Genomic DNA, 24,561 nt, shown 5'->3' with positions numbered 1-24,561 from the left:
AGCCCACCCACCCAATTGCCAAGAATAGTGCCTAAGCCTGCTTCTTGCTTCTTCCTCCAGGTGCCAAACGGGAGAAGCTGCCAAGTAAGTGCTTCTTCTTCCAACTCTGGGTGTGTTTGGCTCAGGAGGGGGTCCACCTCAAGAGTGGGTGGCTGTTCAGACATGACCCAAAGCCAGGAGGCGTAGCACCCATTTCCACAGCCGGGCGAGCCCGTCTGTCTTCAGGCTGCTGGTCTGAATGCTGATCTGCTCAGCTGCCTGACTGCCTCTCCGTCTTCCTAGCCTGGTTCATTCCGGCAAAATCGGTTGTCTCAAGCCGTGATGATATTGTGCTTGTGAAGGGTTTAATAAAAGCATAATACTAGGAATATTTCAGAGCTAAAATATTGCTCCCCAGGCTCTCTAATAGGGATGGGCCCAGACCGGTCCGGAGGCCATTAAAAAAGCCTCCGGACCGGTCCGGACCTGGGCAGTCCGGTTCGGGTGGGGGGGGTGTACATTTAAGAGCGGCGGGTTTACTTACCCCTCCAGGCGCTTTCCCGCTTGCCGCCGTAATCCTAAGAGTAATTGGGGTGGCAGGACACCTCCCTTCCCCGACGTTGCTGGAAAAAACTCCAAGCAGTCCTTTGCGCGCACACGAGACGCACGAGACGTCTCGAAAAGTAAACCCTCCTGCCGCTCTTAAAGGTACCCCCACCCAGTGCCGGACCGCAGTTGGCGGTTCCGTGCGCACCCCTACTCTCTAACACATCCCTCTCGTTTGGGGATCCAGTTTGATTTTTAAGGGTTCCTTCTGGGCAATCCCAGCCTATAGGGACCGCGATACAGGAAGGTGCTGAAAGGCATCATCTCATACTGCGCAGGAGGAAGGCAATGGTAAACCCCTCCTGTATTATTCTACTAAGAAAACCAGCGTGGTGTCCTGTTTAGAATGCAGGACTCAGTTCAGGGAGACCCAATTTCAAATCTCCATTCAGCCATGAGACAGTATCCATTGTGGTCAAACACTGTTCCCATTCTCTGGATTTGACTTATAGTGTTTTTGATATGTAACTTACAAGAAGCTGATTAGATTAGATTTTACCATTTTAAGAGTCTGAATTTCTTTTGCTTTATCTTGTTCTAGATACTTTTTCTTTACTGATGTAATTAATTAGAAAAATGGTTTTTCATCATGAAGAATGATTGGTTTTAAATTGTTTTTATGGTGATTTGTCTTTGTCCTCTTCTTTATTACTTCTTAATAAAAATTCTTATTTTTTAAACAAAGAGAGGCTTGCTGGGTGACTCTGGGCCAGTCACTTCTCTCTCAGCCTCACCTACCTCACAGGGTTGTTGGGAGGAGAAACTGAAGTATGTAGTACACCGCTAGTCTGGGCTCCTTGGAGGAAGAGCGGGATATAAAAATGTCAATAAAATAAACAAACATGGCTCTCTGGTTGCCAGGAGTCATCGAAGGCACAACCTTTCCTTTTCCTTTCCTTTCCTAGGGCAGAAAGCAGTCTTTGAGTTCTGAACGTATGAGAGGGCTTCTGAGACGTGGGTCCCCAGATGTTACTGGACTACAAGTCCCATCATCCCCTGCCACGGTGTCCAAGGAGGACCAGCAGGAGTGGAGTGTCTGTGTGAGCAGGTGTGTGTCATTGTGCGGCCAGCTCAGGAGGTTCCTCCTTTCCCCTCCTCGACCCCAATGCCCAACTCCCAGCAGCAGCAGCTTCTGCAAAGGTGGGACCCACTGACTGACCTCCCTCCTGGACCGCCCCATCCCTGGAGGCCTGATTGCGGAGGAGGAGGAGGAGGCGGTGGGGGGCAGACCCCTTGCGACCCCTTCCATCGGGGAATTCGCAGCCGCTGCGAAGGGAAGGAGACAGATTTCTCCCCTTCCTCCAGCTTCTCTCCCGGTCCTCAGAAGCAGCCTGGAGGAGCCAGAGATCTCTTCTGGTCAGGGCACAAAAGGCGCTGCCTGCCTAGGAAATCGGCATTTTGCTGTATGCATCACCCCTCCTCCCCATAGATTGCTCCCCCCTTCTCGCCCCCCACCCCGCCCCACCCCCGCCTCTGTCCCCGCCCCTTCCTTGTCTGCCTGCAGGGCTGGGAGGTCGCCAGCCTGCAGCTCTCCCCCCCCCCGCCACACACACACTTGTGCCCCCCTGATCCGAACAGTCCCCCAAACCCCCTGAGTGGAAGAGCTCCCCCCAGAGAGGAGGCCCGGCTTGCCCCACCCCCGGGGTTCCCGGAGGGGGCGCGGCCTCGAGGGCTCAGCCAATGAGAGAGAGGGGGGCTGGGATGCTGTTGGGACCGGGAAGCGGGGGCAGCTGTTGGAGGCTGCTCGGGGGAGGCAGGAATCAGGATGGCCGGAGGAGGAAATGCTGCGGGTCCAATCCTGAGCATTGGGAGGTGGACCTGAGAGGAGGAGAGGAAGGGGCGGAGTGCTGAGGGCGGAGGGGGCCGAGAAGAAGGGAGCGGGCAGGGGGCGGCGGCAGGAGCGTGTCTGGGAACAAAGAGCCGGAGTTGCCTTAATCATCTCCCGTGGCTGCCTTGATCCGGAGTGACGCTGCCAGAGGCCAGCGCTGCTGCTGCAGGAAGCGAGGCGGGTGCTTCTCCGCAGAGGCGGATGAGGCTGGTGGCTGGGCTCCTCGGCTGAAGAGGCAGGTGAGCAGCCAGACGCAGATGCAGCATCCTTGGGGAAGGGGCGGAGGGGGAGGGGGAGGGTCTCCCTCCCAGCCCCGCGGCCGCCTCTCTCTTCCGCAGTGGGAACTGTCCCCTCGGGAGGGTCGCGAGGAGTGCAGCCAGCGGTGGGGGGGAGAAAGGGGCCTGAGGGTGGCGGGTGCTGGCCAGAGCTCTGCCCTCCCACCCCAGATGGTCTCCAGGGCTCTCTGCGAGTCTGGAGCAGAAAGTCCTCGGAGAGGCTCGACAGACCGGGCTTTTAATCAGCATCCACTCCGGATTGGAGTGCGCCGGTCCATATTCGTTTTGTTTTCCTCTGCCTCCCTGCGGGCTCTCAGAGACCAGTACACAACCGACTCTGCTTCAACCCCCCAAATTACGGTTAAAAATTACTGGGCATTCTAGCTGGGCCCGAATTATATCGGGGGTTAAGAAGAAGAAGAAACACCCTCTATTTGCAACTGCCTCTTTTCTTCTTCTTCTTCTTTAAACCGAGCTTTCCGGAATGCCGGCGGGATTTCTTTGATGTGCAGGTTGGTGGCCATTGGCTATTTGCAATTGCAAGTGCTGTGAGGAGGGGGAGGCTGAGTCCTGCATGGAGAGAAAGAGAGGTCAGCTGAGCTAAACCATGGCTGAGTAGGGCAGGGCCGCTCAGCTTCGGTTCTTCAGCAGATGTTGGCCTACAACTCCCATAATCCCTGGCTATTGGCCACTATGGCTGGAGATTATGGGAGTTGTAGTCCAAAAAAAGCTGGGGGGGGCACGTTGAGCAGGCCTGGTGTATGGTCACAACAGCAACTCTCAGTAAGCTGGCCTTTCCATTACCACTTGGCACAGGCAAGGGTAAAGTGTGCCATCAAGTCAATTTCGACTCCTGGCGACCACAGAGCCCTGTGGTTGTCTTGGGTAGAATACAGGAGGGGTTGACCGTTGCCTCCTCCCGCGCAGTGTGAGATGATGCCTTTCAGCATCTTCCTATATCATTGCTGCCCGATATATTAGCAGAGGGGATTCGAACTGGCAACCTTCTGGTCTAATGATAATGAAAGCTGGTCTTGTGGTAGCGAGCATGTCTTGTCATGTCATGTTAATTGGTTTTAAATAGTTTTAATCATTTTTGAATTGTTTTTATATTGTTTATGCATTGTTTTAATTGTGGGTTTTATGTCTTTTTAAAAAGCTATTGTACACCACCCAGAGCCTCTGGATGGGGCGGTTTATAAATGTAAATAATAATAATAATAACAACAACAACGTCAGCCAATTACAAAAAGCAGCTTTACTGGGAACAGCCTATATTCTGCAACGATATCTATAACAACTGACAATAAAATTCAGTCATCCCAGGTCCTTGGGAAGGACTCAATGTCTGGATAAAGCAAACCAGTCAATAACACCTGTCTGACTGTGTAAACAAGAAATAATAATATAATTGTTACTCACACAAACACATATGAAATAGTTCTCATCAAAACGTTATGTCAAAATTTATAACCAAACTACAGTACAATGAATCTTTTCAAATCAATTAACATATGCAATTGACCAGAGATATAAATGTTTTGACACAGGTAATCAATTGAACCTCCTGTACTAAGTTTACATACAAAGATGAAACACACAGAATAAGAGAAAATATTAGTAGAGGTGGTTTCTATTCCATAAGTCCCAAATGGTGTTGCTTGAAAGTCAAATACAGTATCAAAAAATACGTTTTGATGAGAACTATTTCATATGATGTGTTTGTGTGAGTGACAATTATAGACGCTGGATATACATTTCTCTACGTATATGGTTTGTTTCTATGGTCCGTGTATCCTCCAGTTTCTTATTTTGGTTCCATGACATTGACATCTCACAACGGGTCTTGAGCACCACTCGGAGTGAAGAACATGGTCACCTTCTGTCTAGCTGGTTCCATGATGGACTGTTCTGAGGTTCAGTCATTTAGTGTATCTAGAAATCTGGCCTCTGTCATGTCATGGATGTGAATTTCCCAGGTCTTAAAGATAAGATACCAATTGTTACAACTCTGTCTCTCTTTCATGCCTCTTGATTTCCTTCTCCAGCTCCAGATCACTATCTAAGAGGGTCTAAAGCCAGTTTTCTTTGCAATAGATTTTTCATACTTTCATTAATTTGAGCTTTTAGTGTAATCAATCATCTTTATTATGGTCAAAGACCATCGCAGGATATAGTACAGATCCAATGAAATAAAATATCATTAAAATTATTATAAACCAGATAGATACACCTAAAATGCTGCGAATCCATAGCTATGATTTGTTTAATTGTTGTTTTTAAATGGTTTTTTTTCATTGTTAATTGTTGTTAGATTGTTTTTAAATTTTAGTTTTAGTTCTTTACTGTTTTAATAGTTTGTTTTAATTGTAAACCGCCCTGAGCCATTTTGGAAGGGCGGTATAAAAATCAAATAAATAAATAAATAAATATAATTAGCCTACAAAATTATGATGATTATGATTATATTATGATTAGTGAAATACAACTCTAAAAACTATGGGGTGATTAATAAAATAAGATAAAGCAGGGGTAAAAATATGCTTATTAAGATGCAATCCTAGAAACTGTAGGAAGAAATTAATAGAGTAGAGATAAAACAAGGGTAAGTATACAACTATCTTTAAAAGTAGGACATCTACAAATATAAAATAGTTAACGATAAAGTATAAAAGCTAACCTATGAAGTCAAGGAGCAAATTAAAATTATACAGTCAGGTAAAATGATCAGTAGTTAAAAATCTGCTGCAAGGGGTATTGACTGGCGATCAGGACCTGGCTGATTCTTGTACGCTGCGCTGCAGAACCCGCCAATCTCTTGCTTACATTTCCACGATTTCTTCTCATATGATCTCACAAGGAAGGAGAGCTGGTCTAAGGGAGGAGAGCTGGTCTGGTGGTAGCGAGCATGTATTGCCCCCTTTGCTAAGCAGAGTCCACCCTGGTTTGCATTTGAATAGGAGATGACACATGGGCACTGTAAGATATTCACCTTAGAGGATGAGGCTGCTCTGAGAAGAGCATCTGCATGCATGCATGCATGCTTGCTTGCATGCAGAAGGTCCCAAGCTCCCTCCCTGGCAGCATCTCCAAGAGAGGTCTGAGAGAGACTCCTGCCACAACCTTGGAGAAACCCATGCCAGTCTGGGTAGACAATACTGAGCTACATGGACCAAGGGTGTGACTCAATATAAGGCACCTTCCTATGCTCCTTTCTCCTTAAGGCTCTGTTTCTATCCCACACTGTAGTGGATTAAAGCCTTTTTCTCAAATCAAGCTCACGCAAGGGAAAGAAATGCTGAATCATCCCTGCTGAGCTGCTTGACTTGGCTTCTCCTAAAACTCTTCTGTATTATCAGTAGACTCAAAGGCTACTACCACCACCACCCATTTTTTGTCTACAGAAACTTTCAGGGCTTGGGGTGGAATAACCCAGAAAGAAAGAAACGCTCAGTTTGACTCCTGGAAAAGTACAAAAATCTTCCACTTGCAAGCCTAAATGTGGTGAGAAAACTGATAGCTGCTGAATGCCTGAGGATGTGTTTGCACCAGCGAAAATCCCCCTTCACCCCCCGTTTTCCTGAGTTAAAAACCAACTCGGAGAGGCGTGTAAAAAGAAAAAAACTTAAAAAAAAACAGTTTTATTCCATTACTACAGACTACTTCCGTCTGAGGCTTTCCTAGCTTCTAAATACAGTTAAGAATACTTAGTAGGATTACAAAAATAGGTTATCTTAATGTACATTTAAATGTTTATAGAGTCTTTTGCAATGTCCTAGGTAGGATGGGCATAGGCTAGTGTTTCTTATTTTAAATATGTTACAGATAAACAATAATAAAACAATATCAGGGATATGCAAAGGCACACACACCAAAGAAATATAACTTCTAATACAAAGTCTGACTAAACAAACTTTCCCCTAAATTAATCTATTTCCTTAAGGCTCCTTTTCAATCTCAGGCTCTGACCAATTTTCTCTCTTCCATCTAGCAGGTGAGAGTTGGGAGAGGAACAATGAGGGGAAACCCAGCAGAGGATGTATGGGTGAAGCCAGATGGAATAAGAGGGAGCACAGACTAAAAACTGGAGCAAAATGGAAGAAGAGAAATGGATAACTTGCTTATCGGCATGGAGTCCAAAAAATAATTGTACTCTTACTTTACACCATGCAACCCACACTGGGGAGAAACCACATGAATGTTTGTTGTGTGGGAAAAGGTTCAGCTCGAATAGAGCTGTTCTTATACATCACAGAACCCACACTGGGGAGAAACCACATCAGTGCTTGTTGTGTGGAAAGGCCTTCAGCACGAGTGGAAATCTTATTGTACACCATAGAAGCCACACAGGGGAGAAACCATATCAGTGTTTGGAATGTGGAAAGAGCTTCAGCATGAGTGGAGCTCTTACTGTACATCACAGAACTCACACTGGGGAGAAACCACATAAATGTTTGGAGTGTGGAAAGAGCTTCAGCAGGAGTGAACATCTTACTGAACACCACAGAACCCACACTGGAGAGAAACCACATGAATGTTTGTTGTGTGGAAAAAGGTTCAGCACGAGTGGAGCTCTTATTGTACATCACAGAACTCACACTGGCGAGAAACCACATCAATGTTTGGAGTGTGGCAAAAGGTTCAGTACGAGTGGAGCTGTTCTTGTACATCACAGGACCCACACTACAGAGAAACCACATCAATGTTTGGAGTGTGGGAAAAGGTTCAGCACAAGTGGAGCGCTTATTGTACACCACAGAACCCACACTGGGGAGAAACCACATGAATGTTTGTTGTGTGGAAAGAGCTTCAGCAGGAGTGGAGATCTTGCTAAACACCATAGAACCCACACTGGGGAGAAACCACATAAATGTTTGGAGTGCGGAAAGCGGTTAAGCACGAGTGGAGATCTTATTGTACATCAGAGGACTCATACTGGGGAGAAACCATTTAAATGTTTGTTGTGTGGAAAGGCCTTCAGCAGGAGTGGAAAGTTGACTTTGCACCAGAGAACCCACACTGGGGAGAAACCACATAAATGTTTGGAGTGTGGAAAGAGCTTTAGCACGAGTGGAAATCTTGCTAAACACCACAGAAGCCACACAGGGGAGAAACCACATAAATGCTTGGAGTGTGGAAAGAGCTTCAACGGGAGTGACTCTCTTACCAGACATCTCAGAACCCACACTGGGGAGAAACCACATAAATGCTTGGAGTGTGGAAAAAGCTTCAGCACGAGTGGACATCTTACTTTACACCATAGAATCCACACTGGAGAGAAACCACATCAGTGTTTGGTGTGCGGAAAGCGGTTAAGCACGAAAGGAGCTCTTATTATACATCACAGAACCCACACTGGGGAGAAACCATATAAATGTATGTTGTGTGGAAAGAGCTTCAGCACGAGTGGAGAACTTAATTCACACCACAGAACCCACACTGGGGAGAAACCACATCAATGTTTGGAGTGTGGAAAGCGGTTAAGCACAAGTGGAGCTCTTATTGTACATCTCAGAACTCACACTGGTGAGAAACCTCATAAATGCTTGGAGTGCGGAAAGAGCTTCAGCACGAGTGGATATCTTACTGTACACCAGAGAAGACACACAGGGGAAAAACCACATCAATGTTTCGAGTGTGGAAAGAGGTTCAGCACAAGTTCAGCTCTTATTGTACATCATAGAACTCACACTGGGGAGAAACCACATCAGTGTATGTTGTGTGGAAAGAGTTTCAGCAGGAGTGGAGATCTTACCTCACACCACAGAACCCACACTGGGGAGAAACCACATCAATGTTTGGAGTGCGGAAAGAGGTTCAGAACAAGTAGAGATGTTATTGTACATCACAGAACTCACACTGGAGAGAAACCACATCAGTGTTTGTTGTGTGGAAAGGCGTTCAGCACGAGTGGAAATCTTACTGTACACCATAGAAGACACACAGGGGAGAAACCACATCAATGTTTGGAATGTGGAAAGAGCTTCAGCATGAGTAGTGCTCTTATTGTACATCACAGAATTCACACTGGGGAGAAACCACATAAATGCTTGGAGTGCGGAAAGAGCTTTAGCACGGGCAGGCAACTTACTATACATCACAGAACCCACACTGGGGAGAAGCCACATAAATGCTTGGAGTGTGGAAAGAGCTTCAGCCAGAGTTCAAAACTTTCTGCTCACTACAGAACCCACACTGGGGAGAAACCACATAAATGCTTTGAGTGTGGAAAGAGCTACAGCAACAGCGGACATCTTATTGTACACCATAGAACCCACACTGGAGAGAAACCACATAAATGCTTCAAGTGTGGAAAGAGCTTCAGCACGAATGGAGCTCTTACTAAACACCACAGAACCCACACTGAGGAGCGACCATAGAAATGCTTGTAGTGTGGAAAGAGCTTCAGGAACAGGGGAGCTCTTACTCCACACCATAGAACACACACTGGAAGAAGAAAGGCTCACCTTACTGCACATGCATACATTCAGACAGGGTAGGAATCACACGCATGAAACTGCAGACAAGTCCGAGAATCTCTCTCATTTTCTCAAATATAAACCCCTGTGAAATTTCTGCTTCTGATTTGTCTTACTTCTCTCTGAGAGGACTCAAAGTCCCCTCCCCGCCGTGTTTTGAACAAATGTGCAAAAATTTTTCAAACTAAATAATGAATATTATTTTTCCACAGCATGTACTTTCTTTTTGTTTCCTCTGAATACTGGATTCTGGGTGAAACACAAACTGCACAAAGGAGTGTAATGGCCATTTTAAAACAATTTAAACCAGAGGTGGAAATTAGTTAACTGCGGACATTAGGCTTTTTGAGGCCAAAGTACAACCTCAAAAACTTTATCGAGCTCAACTTGGACCATATTCAAATATCCCCCCTCAGACGATTGTGGAATCCAAATTTTAAGAGGAATCTTTCATGTTGCTCAGTTCTCTCCCAATGTAATTTTAAAACTTGAATCTTGAATTTTAAAGGTGGAAACCAAAATTTGGCTTCCAATATATAACTTTTGGTTCAAACTTAATCCCCTTTGATAGTATTGGATACTTTTAGTTTCACCTGGTGTACAAAATTAGAATCTAAACTATTGAGTCGGTGTTTTTCTCCTAAGTTTTTATTATCCTTGGTTTTTCATAGCGCCAGTAAGGCACTTAAGCAGATGATTAGCAATATGGATCCTCAAAAGGATATTAGTTTAGTCCCAAAAATCCTTATCCTGGAAAGAATTAAATCAGCTTAAACCAGCAAATTATCGCTAGGAATTGACAGTCCCAACCCATTGCAGGGCTTTCCCCTTCGCTCGCTGTAATACTCTGCCTTCTACCGTGGTGTCTGGGAAGTTCCGGAATGTTCTGTATAATGCAAGTAATTCATTGTAATTCTGTTTTGTAATTCTGGTGCAGTTGGGTCTATTGAACACGTCCTTCTTAATTGTATATTTTATCAGTCAATAAGAAATTCTTTTATAACTGTGCTTTTACTGCTTTTCCTCCAGTTATTTCATGCCAGCTATTTACTTTTTGGAATGAATCCTGAGACTTAGTGGCTAAATTCTGTGAGGCTGCTAGTGATGTACGAACCAGCTATGAGATCAGTTCGATTTGAATCTGGACCTGATTAGAACTGACCCAGTCCGGTCTAGGCTCAGCTGAACCAGCTTGCGGGCCGGCTTGGGAGGGTTTACTTGTATAGGGGGATCCAGTGAGGATTCCCTTTACAAGTAAAGTGCATTCTTTACAGTAAATACATGGAGGGGTGAGAAAAATGTACTTTTTACCTTTAAGATTCAGGTGCCGAGGCAGCGGAAGCGGTCTTCCAAATGACAGCCCAGGCTGGCTGCGGCTCTGTTTGGGCCTTTGTTCATGCACAGATGCCTGGGCTGGGATTAAAAAAAGAAGACTCTGAAGAACTAAGCGGGGTCAAAGGTTCACAGCTCCTGCTCTGTAGTTTCATTTTCTAGGGCGATGAAATGTACTGGTTTGATTTTGTAGGGAAAGGGAGGTTTCCTTTTATTTATCATGGTTTGAAAAATAGAGGGAATGTGAGTCATGCTGATGGGGTATTTTGAAAAATATAGGAGGGAAATTTGTGTATATTTAGGAGGCTGCTTTCAGCAGAGGAGAGTTCAGTTGAAGAGACCTGTTGGAGAGCTGGAGGAGAGTCTTTGTTCAGTAGAAGAACCAGTTGGAGTATGAATTGTTGGGAAAGGAGTTCAAGCAGAAGAACTGAAGTCTTGCTTGCACAGTCTGATTGAGGATCGGAACTGGGGCAAAAAAGAGCCAAGAAATCACTGGCAGAGAGCAGTGACTCTCCGGAGAGCTGAAAACACTCAACAGCAAGAAGACCCCATCTGAGCTGAACCTCAGAACTATGAAGAAGATTGGGACTTGAGGCTGATCAAGGGAAAATCTGGGTTGCCAAAAAGCGGAAGTGATTGCCAAGAAGTGATTGCAAAGTTAGGGCACAGTCAGAGTCGGGCCAGCTGGATGTGTTTTGGCCACATTTTCTTTACTGCTGATGCTCTGTTGGTTGCTGGTTTTATTTGTACTAAACTTTAAAAGTAATTATGGATTGAAAGTGAACTAATTGCAAAGGGAAATTACTTGTTTCTCTATGGAGAAAAATGGTAGCTTCTGTTTTCTCCACCCCACGCCTAATGCCCTTACCACTCTAGCAAGGGTGGTTTGTTGGTTTGTTTTAACAACAGAGGTTTGGAAGGCTGTTGTAGTAGAGTCAAGAGTCAGCCCAAAACCTACTTGGTGGGGGTGGTTAAATCTGAAGGTCACAGGATGGTTGAAACCAAAATGTGAGAAGTGGAAGCAGCACCAGCGTATCTGTGACCCAAGTATGCCTCCTGAGCTGGCATGAGAGCCAGTTCTTTGGGGGTCAGTCTGTTTTGGACTGGCGCGCACACCCCTTTGGGGGCAGGGCGGTCCGGACTCAGATCTCCTGGGCCAGGCTGTCCTGATGTCGAGCCCGGCCCAAAGCAAGCCAGTCTGCACATTTCTAGCAGCTGCTTGTAAGATTCGGTACATAGGAAGCTGTCATATACTGAGTCAGACCCTTAATCCATCTAGCTCAGTATTATCTTCACAGACTGGCAGCGGCTTCTCCAAGGTTGCAGACAGGAGTCTCTCTCTCAGCCCTATCCTGGAGATGCCGCCAGGGAGGGAATTTGAAACCTCCTGCTCTTCCCAGAGTGGCCCCATCCCTTGAGGGGGATCTCTTCCAGTGCTCACACTTCTAGTCTCCCATTTGTGTGCAACCAGGGTGGACCCTGCTTAGCTAAAGGGACAAGTCATGCATGCTACCACAAGACCAGCTCTCCTCTCCAGATTAACAGATTAGATCTGTTAATTGTGGTTCTTGTGATTGATATACTTTAAAAAAAAAACAAAAAACAACCTAGCTGGAGATAGTGGAGGGTTATGTTGCATTCCCCCACCCTCTTTAGATGGCAATCATCACAATGGCTGGGGGCTCCTATTCACAGCCCCACCCCACTGGGGGCTCCCATTCACCCCGCCCCACCCCACCCCACCCCACCAGCCCTGCAAGCAAGTAGGTGTCCTCTCTCTCCCTGCAAGGAGGTTCTTTGACTGGCCACGCCCCCAGCTGCAAGCCAACATATTTCCACAGTTATTAACCCCTTCAGTGCCAAAATGGACTGGAACGGCGATATTGAAACAACGGCTCATGGGTTCCTTTATTGTCAATTTTACCAAGATATACGGCGTAAACATATAGCCCGTGCTGTAAACCGCCCTGAGCCATATTGGAAGGGCAGGATCTACGTCTAATAAATAGATAAATAAATAAATAACCCCTTTTATTAGTTGCCATGCAGGTTGTACAGAATCTTATTCTTGATGATCTTTTCAATGACCAGAAAGACCCGAGATCTTATAATGTGGCTAAGTTCTGTTCAATGGCCATTAAAACCCACCAGGAGTTCATTAAGAATCCCTGTTAACTGATCTGTATGCTTAAGTATGTGCTTAACCACTGTATCGTAAATATGTAGGTTTTTGTTGTTGTTGTCGTTGGACTTGTTTGTAAACTGTGCTGGTCTGTGATCATAATAAAAGGAATTGAATTGACTAGAATGCCTCAAAGGTCTGAAAGATCCCAGAAAGGCCTTTTCCCAGTGCCTGCAGGACATCTCATTATTCTGGGGATCCAGTTTGACACTCTCAGGGTCCTTTTTTTGGCACTGAGGGGGTTAAAAAAATATTGGAAATCTTATTCTCCAGTTCCTGCAGCACAGGCTACTGGTTTTGGGGATGTGGCTTGCCTCTTGGGGACCTGTCCCAGGCTGTCTCTAGGCATTCCACAGATCTGGTTGTGAGGGATTTAATAAAAGTATTATACTAGGAATATCCCAGAGCTAAATCCTGTGCCCTGTGAGGTGGAGTTGAGAAGAGGAAGAGGAAGTGGAGGGGTGCGGTGGGGGGGGGGGCTCGAGGAGGGAGGGTGTCGAGGAGGAGCAGGGAGGGAGGGGGCGGCTGCATTCGCGCCAGCAGGAGCCCCTCTGCGAACAAAGAGCCCGAGATGCCCGATCCTCTTCCGCGGCTGCTTTGAGCCGGAGTGACGGTGCCCGAGGACAGCAGCGCGGCATGCAGCTTTCTGCCGGTGCTTCTATACGCCCCGGGCCGATCAGACTCGTGACTGGACTCTTTGGCGAAAGCGGGAGGTGAGCAGCATCCCAGGGAAGGGCGGGAGGGGAGGGGGGGTCTCTCTCCCTCCCTCCCTCCCCGTCCCGCCGCGGCCGTCTCCTCTGCAGTGGGAACTGTCCCCGCAGCAGGGTTGGGAGGGATGCAGCCAGCAGAGGTGGGGAGAAAGGGGGCGAGGGTGGGCTGGGGAGAGCTCTTCTTCCTTCCCACCCCAGATGGTCTCCGGTGCTCTGGGCTCCCTGCGAGTCCTGAGCAGAAAGTCCTCCTGGCCATTCATATTTATTTAGGGCCCCCCCGCGCTCCCCGCCTTTGATTTCTCCTCCGATTTGTTCCCCCTCCTCCACTTTCTCCTGTTGCCTCTTTGGCTTCGCTCCAGCTCCGGGAAGCAAAGATTGAAGCCAACGGGCTGGGTGGGAGGGAATCCTGCCTCTTTCCCCAGCAGCAATTGTGTCTCGTTCCGTCCAACTGCAAGGAAGGGTGCTGGGTCTGTTTCGCCTGCACTTGGCTCCCCCGCAGAAAGGCAGCGGTGCCCTTCTTCGCAGATCCTCCAGACTGACCTCGGGGTCCCCACCCGCTCTTGGGGACTTACACGGTCTGGGTTTTTCATGGTGCTTTGCAGCTCAGCCCAATGATGTGTGTGCTGGGAATTCTCTCTGGTAAGAGAAACCCCTTTCTCATTATAGCAGAGTACACAGAGGCACAACACAGTGGAATTTGGTTAGGCATGCGTGTATGCTGAGGGTAAAGTAACTAGGAGCCAGTTCATAGGTTCAAATCAATATAAGGAGTATTTATTAGAGAACTCCATTCTAGATAGGAAAGTGAGGAGATAGGATCTCTAATCGAGCTAGCTAGCTAGCTGGGTGCAGATGGATTCTGCATCTCTTACACACATGGTGCAGGGGAGTGGAGCTTGCATGTTGCAAGGGAGAAGGAAGGGAAGAGGAAGTGGAAGGAAGGAAGGAAGCCCCTGAGATTAGCAGTCTACATATCAAAGGGATAGTGTCAGAGTAGAAGAGAAGAGATGACCAATGTCTTGACCCTCTAGCCCTCTGACTCACTAGTCTGTCCTCTATGTCACTGAGACAAGAGACAGCGCATAGTCCTTCACTTCCAACAGTGTGTTGGGGGCTAAAAAAAATCCACTTCTTGCATCGGTATTTTTGGGCCATTTCAGGCTGGCAGGAGAGCCTCTCAGTCAAGCCTGCTGTCTGGGAAAGTCCCTGGAAAGGGAGATGCGATGGAGTGGCCCCCTTCCAAGCTCTGAAGTGGGGGGTCTCATAGTGGGGGTCTCATCCCCGCAGGGTCCAAGCAGAGGCTGGACAGACATCTTCCAGTGACGCTGTAGCCCTGGGCAGGGGGTGGACTGGAAGATCTCTTGAGATCCCTTCCAGCTCTTCTCATTCTAGGATTCTGCTCCTCTGTGTGAACGGTAGATTTGTGCTACTTGGGCATCCCCTGGCTTCACAGCAAATGGCCACCCTTGCCAAGGAAGGGAGATTCCTTCCTCTCTTCTTGACTTGGATGCAACAGGATTGTAGGCAGTGCTTGGATGGCTGCAGCTGAAGGCATTTATGTGATCTGTACTTTCATTTTGCTTTAAATGCCTGTTGGGGTAAGATCAGTTAAATATGCTTCTGGTATTTCTGTGTAAAGTCAAAGTAAAGTTGTGCTGTCGAGTCGGTGTATCAACTGCTGGCGCCCACAGAGCCCTGTGGTTTTCTTTTGGTACAATACAGGAGGGATTGACCATGGCCTCCTCCCACGCAGTCTGAGATTGATGCCTTTCAGCACCTGCTTATATTGCTGCTGCCCACAGGAAAAATGCTTTCCCCATAGTCTGGGAAACATACCAGCAGGGATTCGAACCGGCAACCTATGGCTTGCTAGGCAAGTCATTTCCCCGCTGCACCATGAGGTGGCTTCTTTGCTTCCCTATTTCTGTGCTTACTATCGGAGTGCTAGTAGTGGCTAGGAGTCCACAAGAATATGCATCTGACATATATGTTTGACATTTCTATCCTTCCCTTCCTCTGAGGACCATGGGGGGGGGCATATATGCTGCTGCTTCCCCCTTACAAAAATACTGGGAGGGGGGTTAGGAGGAGAGAAAGTGACAGGCCCAAGGCCATCCCCTGAGCTTCACGGCTGAGTGGGGAGGAATTTGAACTCGGATCCCTCATATCCTAGTCAGCCCCATCTTTACTCCCCTCTTATATATCTCCGAATGGATCTTATTGTCCTCATTTTACCAAGGGTCCCTGCGGGCAAAGGGAATCTGTAGTAATTCACCATCACTGACAGGAGCTTGGAAATCAGCCCAGCAGCAGGAACCGCTTTGAATGGCTGCAGACCCAGCTGCGGTTGACGGGCTCTTGTACCTCGAAGGACTCTTTCAATCCTGCTTTTCAGTGGAAAATCCCCCCAAGCCGTTCCCCCAGAAAAAGAACAGCAGCAGCTGGACAGAGGCAGGCCAAAGGGATCATTTGAAAAAGCTCCCCCTGTTCACAGCTGCAGACCAGGCCGCTGTGGGAAAGCAGGTGAGAAGCACGTTCTTCCTTCATGTGGTTTTGAAATGTGCTCTGGAGCGATTTCATCCCCCTCCTGCCTGTCCCTTTCCGCTTCGTTTTCACCAACCTGCTTGTTCTTGAGCAGTTTCCTCTTCTGAAGGCTCAAGTGTCCATATTGGACTTCCTAGGTGAGTCTCGGCTCGCATGGAGGATGGGCTGGATCACACTCTGGTCACTCGCACACGTCAGGCACTTCCAGTTTGACTCTGACTGGGGCGGCAAGGAGGTCCACTCCCACCCCGTGCCAGCGATTCTGGAGACCGTGCCATCAGTGGGAAAGCAGCAGGTGGGAGGGAAGTAACCTGCGGGTCCCTTAAATGTACCCCCTGCAACACCAAAACATTGGGACGCCGAACCGATCCGTAGGTACGGAAAAGGACCTCGGAACTGGTCTGTGCAGATCCCTGTGACTCGGTATAAGGCACCTTCCGATCTAGTTGACGCTCCTTTTCCATCCCAGGCTCTGACCAGTTTTCTCTCTTCCTTCCAGCCGGTGAGAGTTGGGAGAGGAACAAGGAGGGGAAACCCAGCAGAGGGTTTATGGGTCGTGCCAGATGACATAAAAGGGAGCACAGCCTAAAAACTGGAGCAACACGGAAGAAGAGAAGTCCAAAAAATAACGCAGAAAGAAAGAGAAAGGAGCCTGTGCCCTCTGCATAGCAAAAGCTTCACTTCTGGACCAAGTTTGAACTGGAGAGGGAAATGAAAGCAGGTGAGAAATTGTATGAATGTTTGGACTGTGGGAAGTTCTTCATCAAGAGAGGGCATCTTATTATACACCACAGAACACACACTGGGGAGAAGCCACATAAATGCTTGGAGTGTGGAAAGAGCTTCAGCGCAAGTGGAGATCTTACTAGACACCACAGAACCCACACTGGGGAGAAACCACACAAATGCTTGGAGTGTGGAAAGAGCTTCAGCGCAAGTGGAGATCTTACTAGACACCACAGAACCCACACTGGGGAGAAACCACACAAATGCTTGGAGTGTGGAAAGAGCTTCAACACGAGTGGATATCTTGCTAAACACCACAGAATTCACACTGGGGAGAAACCATACAAATGTTTGGGGTGTGGAAAGAGCTTCAGCACGAGTGGAGCTCTTACTCAACACCACAAAACCCACACTGGGGTGAAACCACATAAATGCTTGGAGTGTGGAAAGAGCTTCAGCACGAGTGGAGATCTTGCTAAACACCACAGAATTCACACTGGGGAGAAACCATACAAATGTTTGAAGTGTGGAAGGAGCTTCAGCCAGAGTGGAGCTCTTACTCAACACCACAAAACACACACTGGGGAGAAACCACATAAATGTTTGGTGTGTGGAAAGAGCTTCAGCACAAGTGGGTATGTTATTAAACACCACAGAATCCACACTGGGGAGAAACCATACAAATGCTTGGAGTGTGGAAAGAGCTTCAGCACGAGTGGAGCTCTTACTTCACACCACAAAACCCACACTGGGGAGAAACCACACAAATGCTTGGAGTGTGGAAACAGCTTCAGCATGAGTGGAGCTCTTACTCGACACCACAAAACCCACACTGGGGAGAAACCACATAAATGCTTGGAGTGTGGAAAGAGCTTCAGCACGAGTGGAGAACTTACTTCACACCACAAATCCCACACTGGGAAGAAACCATACAAATGTTTGAAGTGTGGAAAGAGCTTCAGCCAGAGTGGAGCTCTTACTCAACACCACAAAACCCACACTGGGGTGAAACCACACAAATGTTTGGTGTGTGGAAGGAGCTTCAGCCAGAGTGGAACTCTTACTCGACACCACAAAACACACACTGGGGAGAAACCATATAAATGCTTGGAGTGTCCAAAGAGCTTCAGCACAAGTGGGTGTCTTACTATACATCATAGAACCCACACTGGGGAGAAACCACATACATGCTTGGTGTGTGGAAAGAGCTTCAGCACAGGTGGGTATCTTACTATACACCACAAAATCCACACTGGGGAGAAACCATACAAATGCTTGGAGTGTGGAAAGAGCTTCAGCACGAGAGGAAATCTTACTTCACACCACAAAACCCACACTGGGGAGAAACTACACAAATGCTTGGAGTGTGGAAAGAGCTATAGTCGGAGTACAACTCTCGATGCACACCATAGAACCCACACTGGGGAGAAACCACATAAATGCTTGGAGTGTGGAAAGAGCTTCAGCACGAGTGGAGCTCTTACTTCACACCACAAAACCCACACTGGGGAGAAACCACATAAATGCTTGGAATGTGGAAAGAGCTTCATCCGGAGAGGACATCTTATTAGACACCACAGAACCCACACTGGGGAGAAACCACACAAATGTTTGGAGTGTGGAAGGAGCTTCAGCCAGAGTGGAGCTCTTACTCAACACCACAAAACACACACTGGGGAGAAACCATACAAATGCTTGGAGTGTCCAAAGAGCTTCAGCACAAGTGGGTATCTTACTATACATCATAGAACCCACACTGGGGAGAAACCACATAAATGCTTGGTGTGTGGAAAGAGCTTCAGCACAGGTGGGTATCTTACTATGCACCACAAAATCCACACTGGGGCGAAACCATACAAATGCTTGGAGTGTGGAAAGAGCTTCAGCATGAAAGAAAATCTTACTTCACACCACAAAACCCACACTGGGGAGAAACCACACAAATGCTTTGAGTGTGGAAAGAGCTTTAGGCGGAGTACAACTCTCAATGGACACCGTGGAACCCACACTGGGGAGAAACCACACAAATGCTGGGAGTGTGGAAAGAGCTTTATCTGGAGTACAAATCTCGCTGCACACCGTAGAACCCACACTGGGGAGAAACCACACAAATGCTTGGAGTGTGGAAAGAGCTACAGCCAGAGGGAACATCTTATTAGACACCAGAAAATGCACATTGGGGAGAAATCTCACTAATGCTGAGATTATGCTAAGAGGTTTAGCAGGAATTGACAACTTACTGGACACCTTAGAACCCACACCGGGGAGAAACCACACAAACGTTTAGAGTGTGGAAACCGCTTTAGGAACAGAGTAGCCCTTACTATACACGATAGAACCCACACTGGAAGAAGGAAGGCTCACTTCCCTGCACATGCGTAAATTCAAACAGGGTATAGGAATCATACAAATGAAACTGCAGAGAAACCTGAAAATCTCCCTCATTTTGTGAAATATAAACCCTTGTGAGATTTCTGCTTCTTCTTTGTTTTGCTTCCCTCAGGGAAATTCATAATGTTGTGTCTCTGTTTTGAATAAATGTGCATAATTCCTTCAAAGTAATCAATGAATATTGCTCTGTGTGTATGTGTGTGTGTGTGTGTGCGTGCACATGTGTGTGTGTGTGTGTGAAAGAGATCCCTCCCCCTGCAACATACACACACACACATCTTCTCTGTGTGAAATATAAACCCCTGCTAAATGGGCAAAAGAGGCCCCCTTTTAATGTGGTGATTCTCTTTATTGAGCAGAAGGAAAGCAACTGGCCATATCCGTCCCCAGCACAGCATCCCTCCAGTAGCTGTTGTTGGTATCCGCCTTATGTTTCTTTTTAGATTGTGAGAAATTCGGGGACAGGGAGCCATCTTGTTTGTTTGTTTGTTTGTTTGTTTGTTTGTTGTAGTAGTAGAAGAGAGTTTCTCCGTCAGACGAGGAGCTCTTTTGTGGGAACCTGGTTATGTACTCTTTGGTTCAGCAAGACGCCCCATTCCCTGTCCTGGGACAGTGTGGATGAACGCAAGGGGTTGACTCAAAAGGGGAAGGCAGGGTTCCAGGGGATTTCCCACACCCAGGGCCTGCCCTCAACTCCTGCCTGTAGGCTTCCGGCGGCATCAGGTGGGCCACCTTGTGAAACGGGATGCTGGACTAGATGGACCACCTCGGGCCTGATCCAGCAGGGCTGTTCTTAGGTTCTTCATGGGAGGGGGGGATTTTATCCACTCTCCCAACCATGGAACTTAAGCAGGTTAGAAGCAGTTTCTAGGGCAGAAAGCAGTTCTTCAGGCATTAACTTAGGGCAGAGATGCTCAGATGTGGGTCCCCAGATGGGGTGGGTTGGGTGGAGTGGACATCTTATTCAACACCATAAAACTCACACGGGAGAAACCAAATTAATGCTTGGAATGTTGAAAGAGGTTCTCTCTCTTCACTCTTTATTTTATTTGAAGATCTGAAGCTGGAATGTTAAAGGTGGAAACTAGAAATCTGAACCTCCTCCCAAGTTGTTTGACACCTTTGGTAGTAGCAGGTACTATTAGACAAACCTGTTGAACAAAATTGGAATCTAAACTATTGACATCACATTTCCCCCCTAATTTTTTATTATCCTTGGGTTTTGATAGTGCCAAGAAAGCACTTAAGCAGATGATTAGCAATATGGATCCTCTATACTGGAGGATATATTTTATCAGTCAATAAGACATTCTTTTATTTACTGCCCATCCCTGTGTATTCAGAGTTATTTCATGCCACCTATTTACTTCCTGGATCCAATCCTGAGACTAATTTTAAAGTGACTAGATTCTGTCAGGCTGCTAGGGCAGTGCAAGCCAGCCATAAGACCGGTTCGGTTCAAATCCGGACCAAATTTGACCCAGCCCGGTCCGGGCTCAGCTGAACCGGTTTGTGGGCCGGCTCGGGGAAAGGTTTATTTGCATAGGGAGATCCAGTGAGGATTCCCCTTTACAAGTAAAGTGAATTTCCTGGAGTAAATGTAGGGAGGGGAGAGAAAAAATGTAATTATTTTATTAAAATTCAGGTGCTGAGGCCGCGGAGGCGGTATATACATCAGAGTAGAGCTGTAACTCCTCCAATCCCCCTTCCGCTGGCCTCCCAGTTTACAGACCAGGCTGGCTGCAGCTCAGTTCTTTCTTTGCGCATGCACAGATGCGCATGCGCAGATGTAAAGGCAAAGGAGGCTGTCAAGTCGGTGTCGACTCGTGGCACCCACAAAGCCCTGTGGATGTCTTTGGTAGAATACAGGAGGGGTTGACCATTGTCATCTCCCGTGCAGTAAGAGATGATGCCTTTCAGCATCTTCCTATATTGCTGCTGGTATAGGTACCGGTATAGGTACCAGCGGGGATTCGAACCGGCAGCCTCTTGCTTGATAGTCAAGCATTTCCCCGCTGAGCCATTAGGTGACTACAGATGCGTGAGCTGGGGTAAAAAAAAAAAAAAAGACTCAGCAAAACTGAGTTGGGGTCCAGAATTTGCAGCTCTGCTCTGTAGTTTTTTTTTTGAGGGTGATGAATTGGACTTGTTTGATTTTGTAGGGAGAGAGGGGTTTGCTTTTTATTGATCATGCTTTGAAAAACAGGGCATTTGAGATATTTTGACATATATAGGAGGGAAATTTGTGTATATATAGGAGGCTACTTTCAGCAGAGAGTTCTGTTGGAGAGCTGGAGGAAAGTCTTTGTTCAGTTGAAGAACCAATTGGAGTACGGGTTTTGGGGGGAAGGGTTCAAGAAGTAGAGCTGAGGGTGTTTCGCCTTGAGGGGATGGGGGGATACAAGAGCCATCTTCAAAGATTACCAGGACGGCTGTCACAGAGAAGGCATAAGTGGGCTTGTTCCCTGATACTCGAGGGCAGGGCTAGAACGGAGGGGTTGAAATGGTGAGGATGCAGATCCAGGTGAAACATGAGGAGGAACCTCCTGATGGTAAAAGTTGTTGGACAGCGGAACAGTCTGCCTCATGCAGTGGAAGGCTGTCCATCACTGAAGACGTCCAAAGGTTGGATGGCCCCAGATAAGGATGCGATAGCCGATCCCTCACAGTGCTGGGGTGATGGACTAGACTAGAAGACCTTGAAGGCCCTTTCTAACTCTGTGCTCCTAATTGCAATTTTTAAGTGTCTAGGAAGCGTGGTGTAGTGTTTAGAATGCAGGACTAAGTCCGGGGAGACCCGAGTTCCAATCCCCATTCAGCCATGAGACTTGCTGGGTGACTCTGGGCCAGTCACTTCTCTCTCAGCCTCACCTGCTTCCCAGGGTTGTTGTGAAAGAGAAACTCAAGTATGTAGTACACCGCTCTGGGCTCCTTGGAGGAAGAGCGGGATATAAATGTAAAATAATAATAATAGTATATACCGTATTTATCCAAAGGGAAGGTAACTCTGCATTTTAAGATGATGCCCTAAAAGATAGAGGTTAAATACTGGTTATAGGGATGTGCATGGAACCAGCTAGTCTGGTCTGGACCGGACTCGAACCTGACTGGGCCAGTTCAATCCGGCACCCCCTCCAACACCCCCCTCCCAGTTTGGTTCACGGATTTTTTTTAAATATATATATATTTACCTTATCCCCTTTGGGGGAGTTCCTGGAGGCAGTGGGTGGGGGGGTGTCCACAGAGGTTCCCCCTCCCCATTCCGGCCTCAGTTTTCACCCCCTCTGGCTGGTTCAGCCAGTTCTTCAGACCATTTGAGCTTTCCCCCTTAGGTGCCTCAGCCATTTTGCAGGTCCCCACGCCTGGGGAATTAGCCTCTGAGAGGCCTGAGTCATGCCATGATTCCAGATTTGGGAAGCCCGGATATGGCAACCCGAGTGGCCAGCCGGAGGTGATGGTGAGTGCTCGCTTCTCTGCTCCAGAAAATGGTTTAACAGATCCATCCAGTAGCTTGCAATAAAAAATTCCTTTGCCTTTCTTCTTGGCTTTATTTGTAGTATTATTGCCCAAATAAACAGTCTCTTCAGGAATATCAAACAGTTCGGTATAGAAATCCAGATGATTTGATATATGAACCGAAGAACCAGTATCAAAAATGAACTTTTCATCACTTTGCATCAGGCAAACATTAAAATTTTTGTTTGAATTCCTTTCTGTAAAGTTACTTTTCTTTGTCTGATTCTTGGGACAGTTCGCCACCTTGTGGCCAAATTGGTTACACAGAAAACATCTAAAGGCATTAGTCCCAGTTGGCCTCATTTCAGGAGTAGTCTCCCTGCTGGCGGTCATGTGACCTCTGCTTTCAAATGTAGTTCCTTTCCTCAGTCCATGTATGAAGCAACAATTTCAACTTTTCCAAAACCAGATACAAATCCCCAGTTACCTTCGCTTTTAGCTTTTTTTGGTAACATGTAATCACCCTCATGCATTCTTAGTACTTTTAATGATAATATGCATCATTATATATGTAACCACCTTCTATTTAGTCATGCCACGGCTGGACTACTGTAATGCACTCTACGTGGGGCTGCCCTTGAAGAATATCCTGAAACTGCAGCTAGTGCAAAATGCGGCAACTAGGGTTTTAGCTGGAGCTGCCCGGTGGGAGCACATCACACCCATTCTGAAAGAGCTGCACTGGCTACCAGTTTGTTTCCGGGTCCAATTCAAGGTGCTGGTTCTGACCTTTAAAGCCCTTAACGGTTTGGACCCGGGATACCTGAGGGACCACCTACTCCCAAGGGTTGCTGCCCGCTTAACAAGGTCATCGGAGGGGGCTCTGCTCTGGGTGCCGACAATGAGGGAGGCTGGGCTGTCGTGTATGTGAGACAGGGCCTTCTCTGTGGCTGCCCCCAGACTCTGGAATGCTCTCCTGGTGGCTATTCTCTCCTCAGTCTCCATCACAGTTTTTAGAAAGCATGTCAAATCGTGGCTTTTTACCCAGGCTTTAACATGATTGTCTCCACTGCAGCTTCTTTGTGTTTTGTACTGTTTTTATGCTTGTGTTTTAATTTTTTTTTTAATTTTTTAATCAAATTGTTTTTAAATTTTATTGTGCTGGGGGTTTTCTTAATGAATGGCGGTATAGCAATAAATAAATAAATAAACAAACAAACTATTTTCACTTTTATTTACTCGTAAACATGAATTTTTATGCTGGTCTATGACTGTAATAAAGAATGATGATGATGACGACGATTACGTTGCAATTAAGGACCTATTTCTCTCTGAGGAATGTTGACGCCAAGATGCATGTTGGCACCATGGCTTAATCTAGGCCTTTCTACAATTCTGCATCCCTTAGGCTGGTTCTTTCAGAGGTCCAAAGGGATCAGACCATCTTAGCAACAGGAAGGCCTCTCCCTGCCTCCCCTGCAAAGAGGCCCTGGGACTGGCCAAACCCTCAGCTGCAGGCCAACATATTTTGAATATTGCACAGTCATTAACCCCTTCAGTATAACACTAGACTCCGTTTATAAGTAATACTCAGTTGACCCCTGCTAACTGAGTCAAGAGGCGCCTTTTCAAAGTGGCAATTCTCTTTTTCTATTTCTGAAACTAAAAGTCAACTCAGGGGGAGAGATTTACATGTGTAGGAGCAATACAGGAAGAAGCCGGGGTGAGTGTGTGGGGGGAATTCTACCCACTCTCAGGACAACCCAACTGAAGTTGATTCGAAGCAGGTTCTAGGACAGAAAGCAGTTCTGGAGTCATTGACACGTGGCAGGGCTTCTTAGAGGTGGCTGAGTCCCCAGATGCGGCGGGACTACAAGCCCCATCACCCCGTCACAAGGACAAGCACGAGTGGAGGGCCTGGCTAGGTCTGGATGTTCCTCCTTTCCCTTCGGCTCAGATGCCCCACTCCCAGCAGCAGCAGCAGCAGCCTCTGCAAAGGTCAGACCCACTGCCCCTCCCTCCGGGACCTCCCTTTCCCCGGGGGGGGCTGGGT

At 47.2% G+C, this 24,561-nt stretch overlaps 2 protein-coding genes across 4 annotated transcripts; both read left to right on the top strand.

The window, feature by feature from the left end:
* Positions 1-2,341: 2,341 nt before the first annotated feature.
* LOC128337678 (zinc finger protein 850-like) lies at positions 2,342-12,801 on the top strand. 3 transcript variants are annotated; one of them, XM_053278934.1, is made up of 2 exons: positions 2,342-2,652; positions 6,683-12,801. In XM_053278934.1, the coding sequence occupies exon 2, from the start codon at positions 6,783-6,785 to the stop codon at positions 9,066-9,068; it is 2,286 nt and encodes a 761-aa protein (XP_053134909.1). In that variant the 5' UTR covers positions 2,342-2,652; positions 6,683-6,782; the 3' UTR covers positions 9,069-12,801. The 3 variants fall into 3 exon arrangements, with proteins under 3 accessions (XP_053134909.1, XP_053134910.1, XP_053134911.1); XM_053278935.1 differs by having other exon boundaries at positions 6,680-12,801; XM_053278936.1 differs by lacking the exon at positions 2,342-2,652 and adding an exon at positions 3,105-3,200.
* A 4,291-nt stretch (positions 12,802-17,092) lies between these two features.
* On the top strand, positions 17,093-17,762 carry LOC128337260 (zinc finger protein 79-like; the record flags this gene model as incomplete). The annotated part of the gene is made up of 2 exons (XM_053278046.1): positions 17,093-17,103; positions 17,318-17,762. Coding segments are annotated over exons 1-2 (456 nt in total), but the record flags the coding sequence as incomplete, so codon positions are not given.
* Positions 17,763-24,561: the final 6,799 nt, after the last annotated feature.

The sequence above is a fragment of the Hemicordylus capensis genome, chromosome 14 (assembly GCF_027244095.1).
Source record: "Hemicordylus capensis ecotype Gifberg chromosome 14, rHemCap1.1.pri, whole genome shotgun sequence".
Classification (NCBI taxonomy): domain Eukaryota; kingdom Metazoa; phylum Chordata; class Lepidosauria; order Squamata; family Cordylidae; genus Hemicordylus; species Hemicordylus capensis.
The sequence above is the reverse complement of the archived record's forward strand: the minus strand, read 5'-3'. Positions and strand labels throughout refer to the sequence as shown.

Bases quoted from the DNA above. Each gene is read 5' to 3' on its own strand.
- LOC128337678 (XM_053278934.1), top strand. From the start codon at position 6,783: ATGGAAGAAGAGAAATGGATAACTTGCTTATCGGCATGGAGTCCAAAA.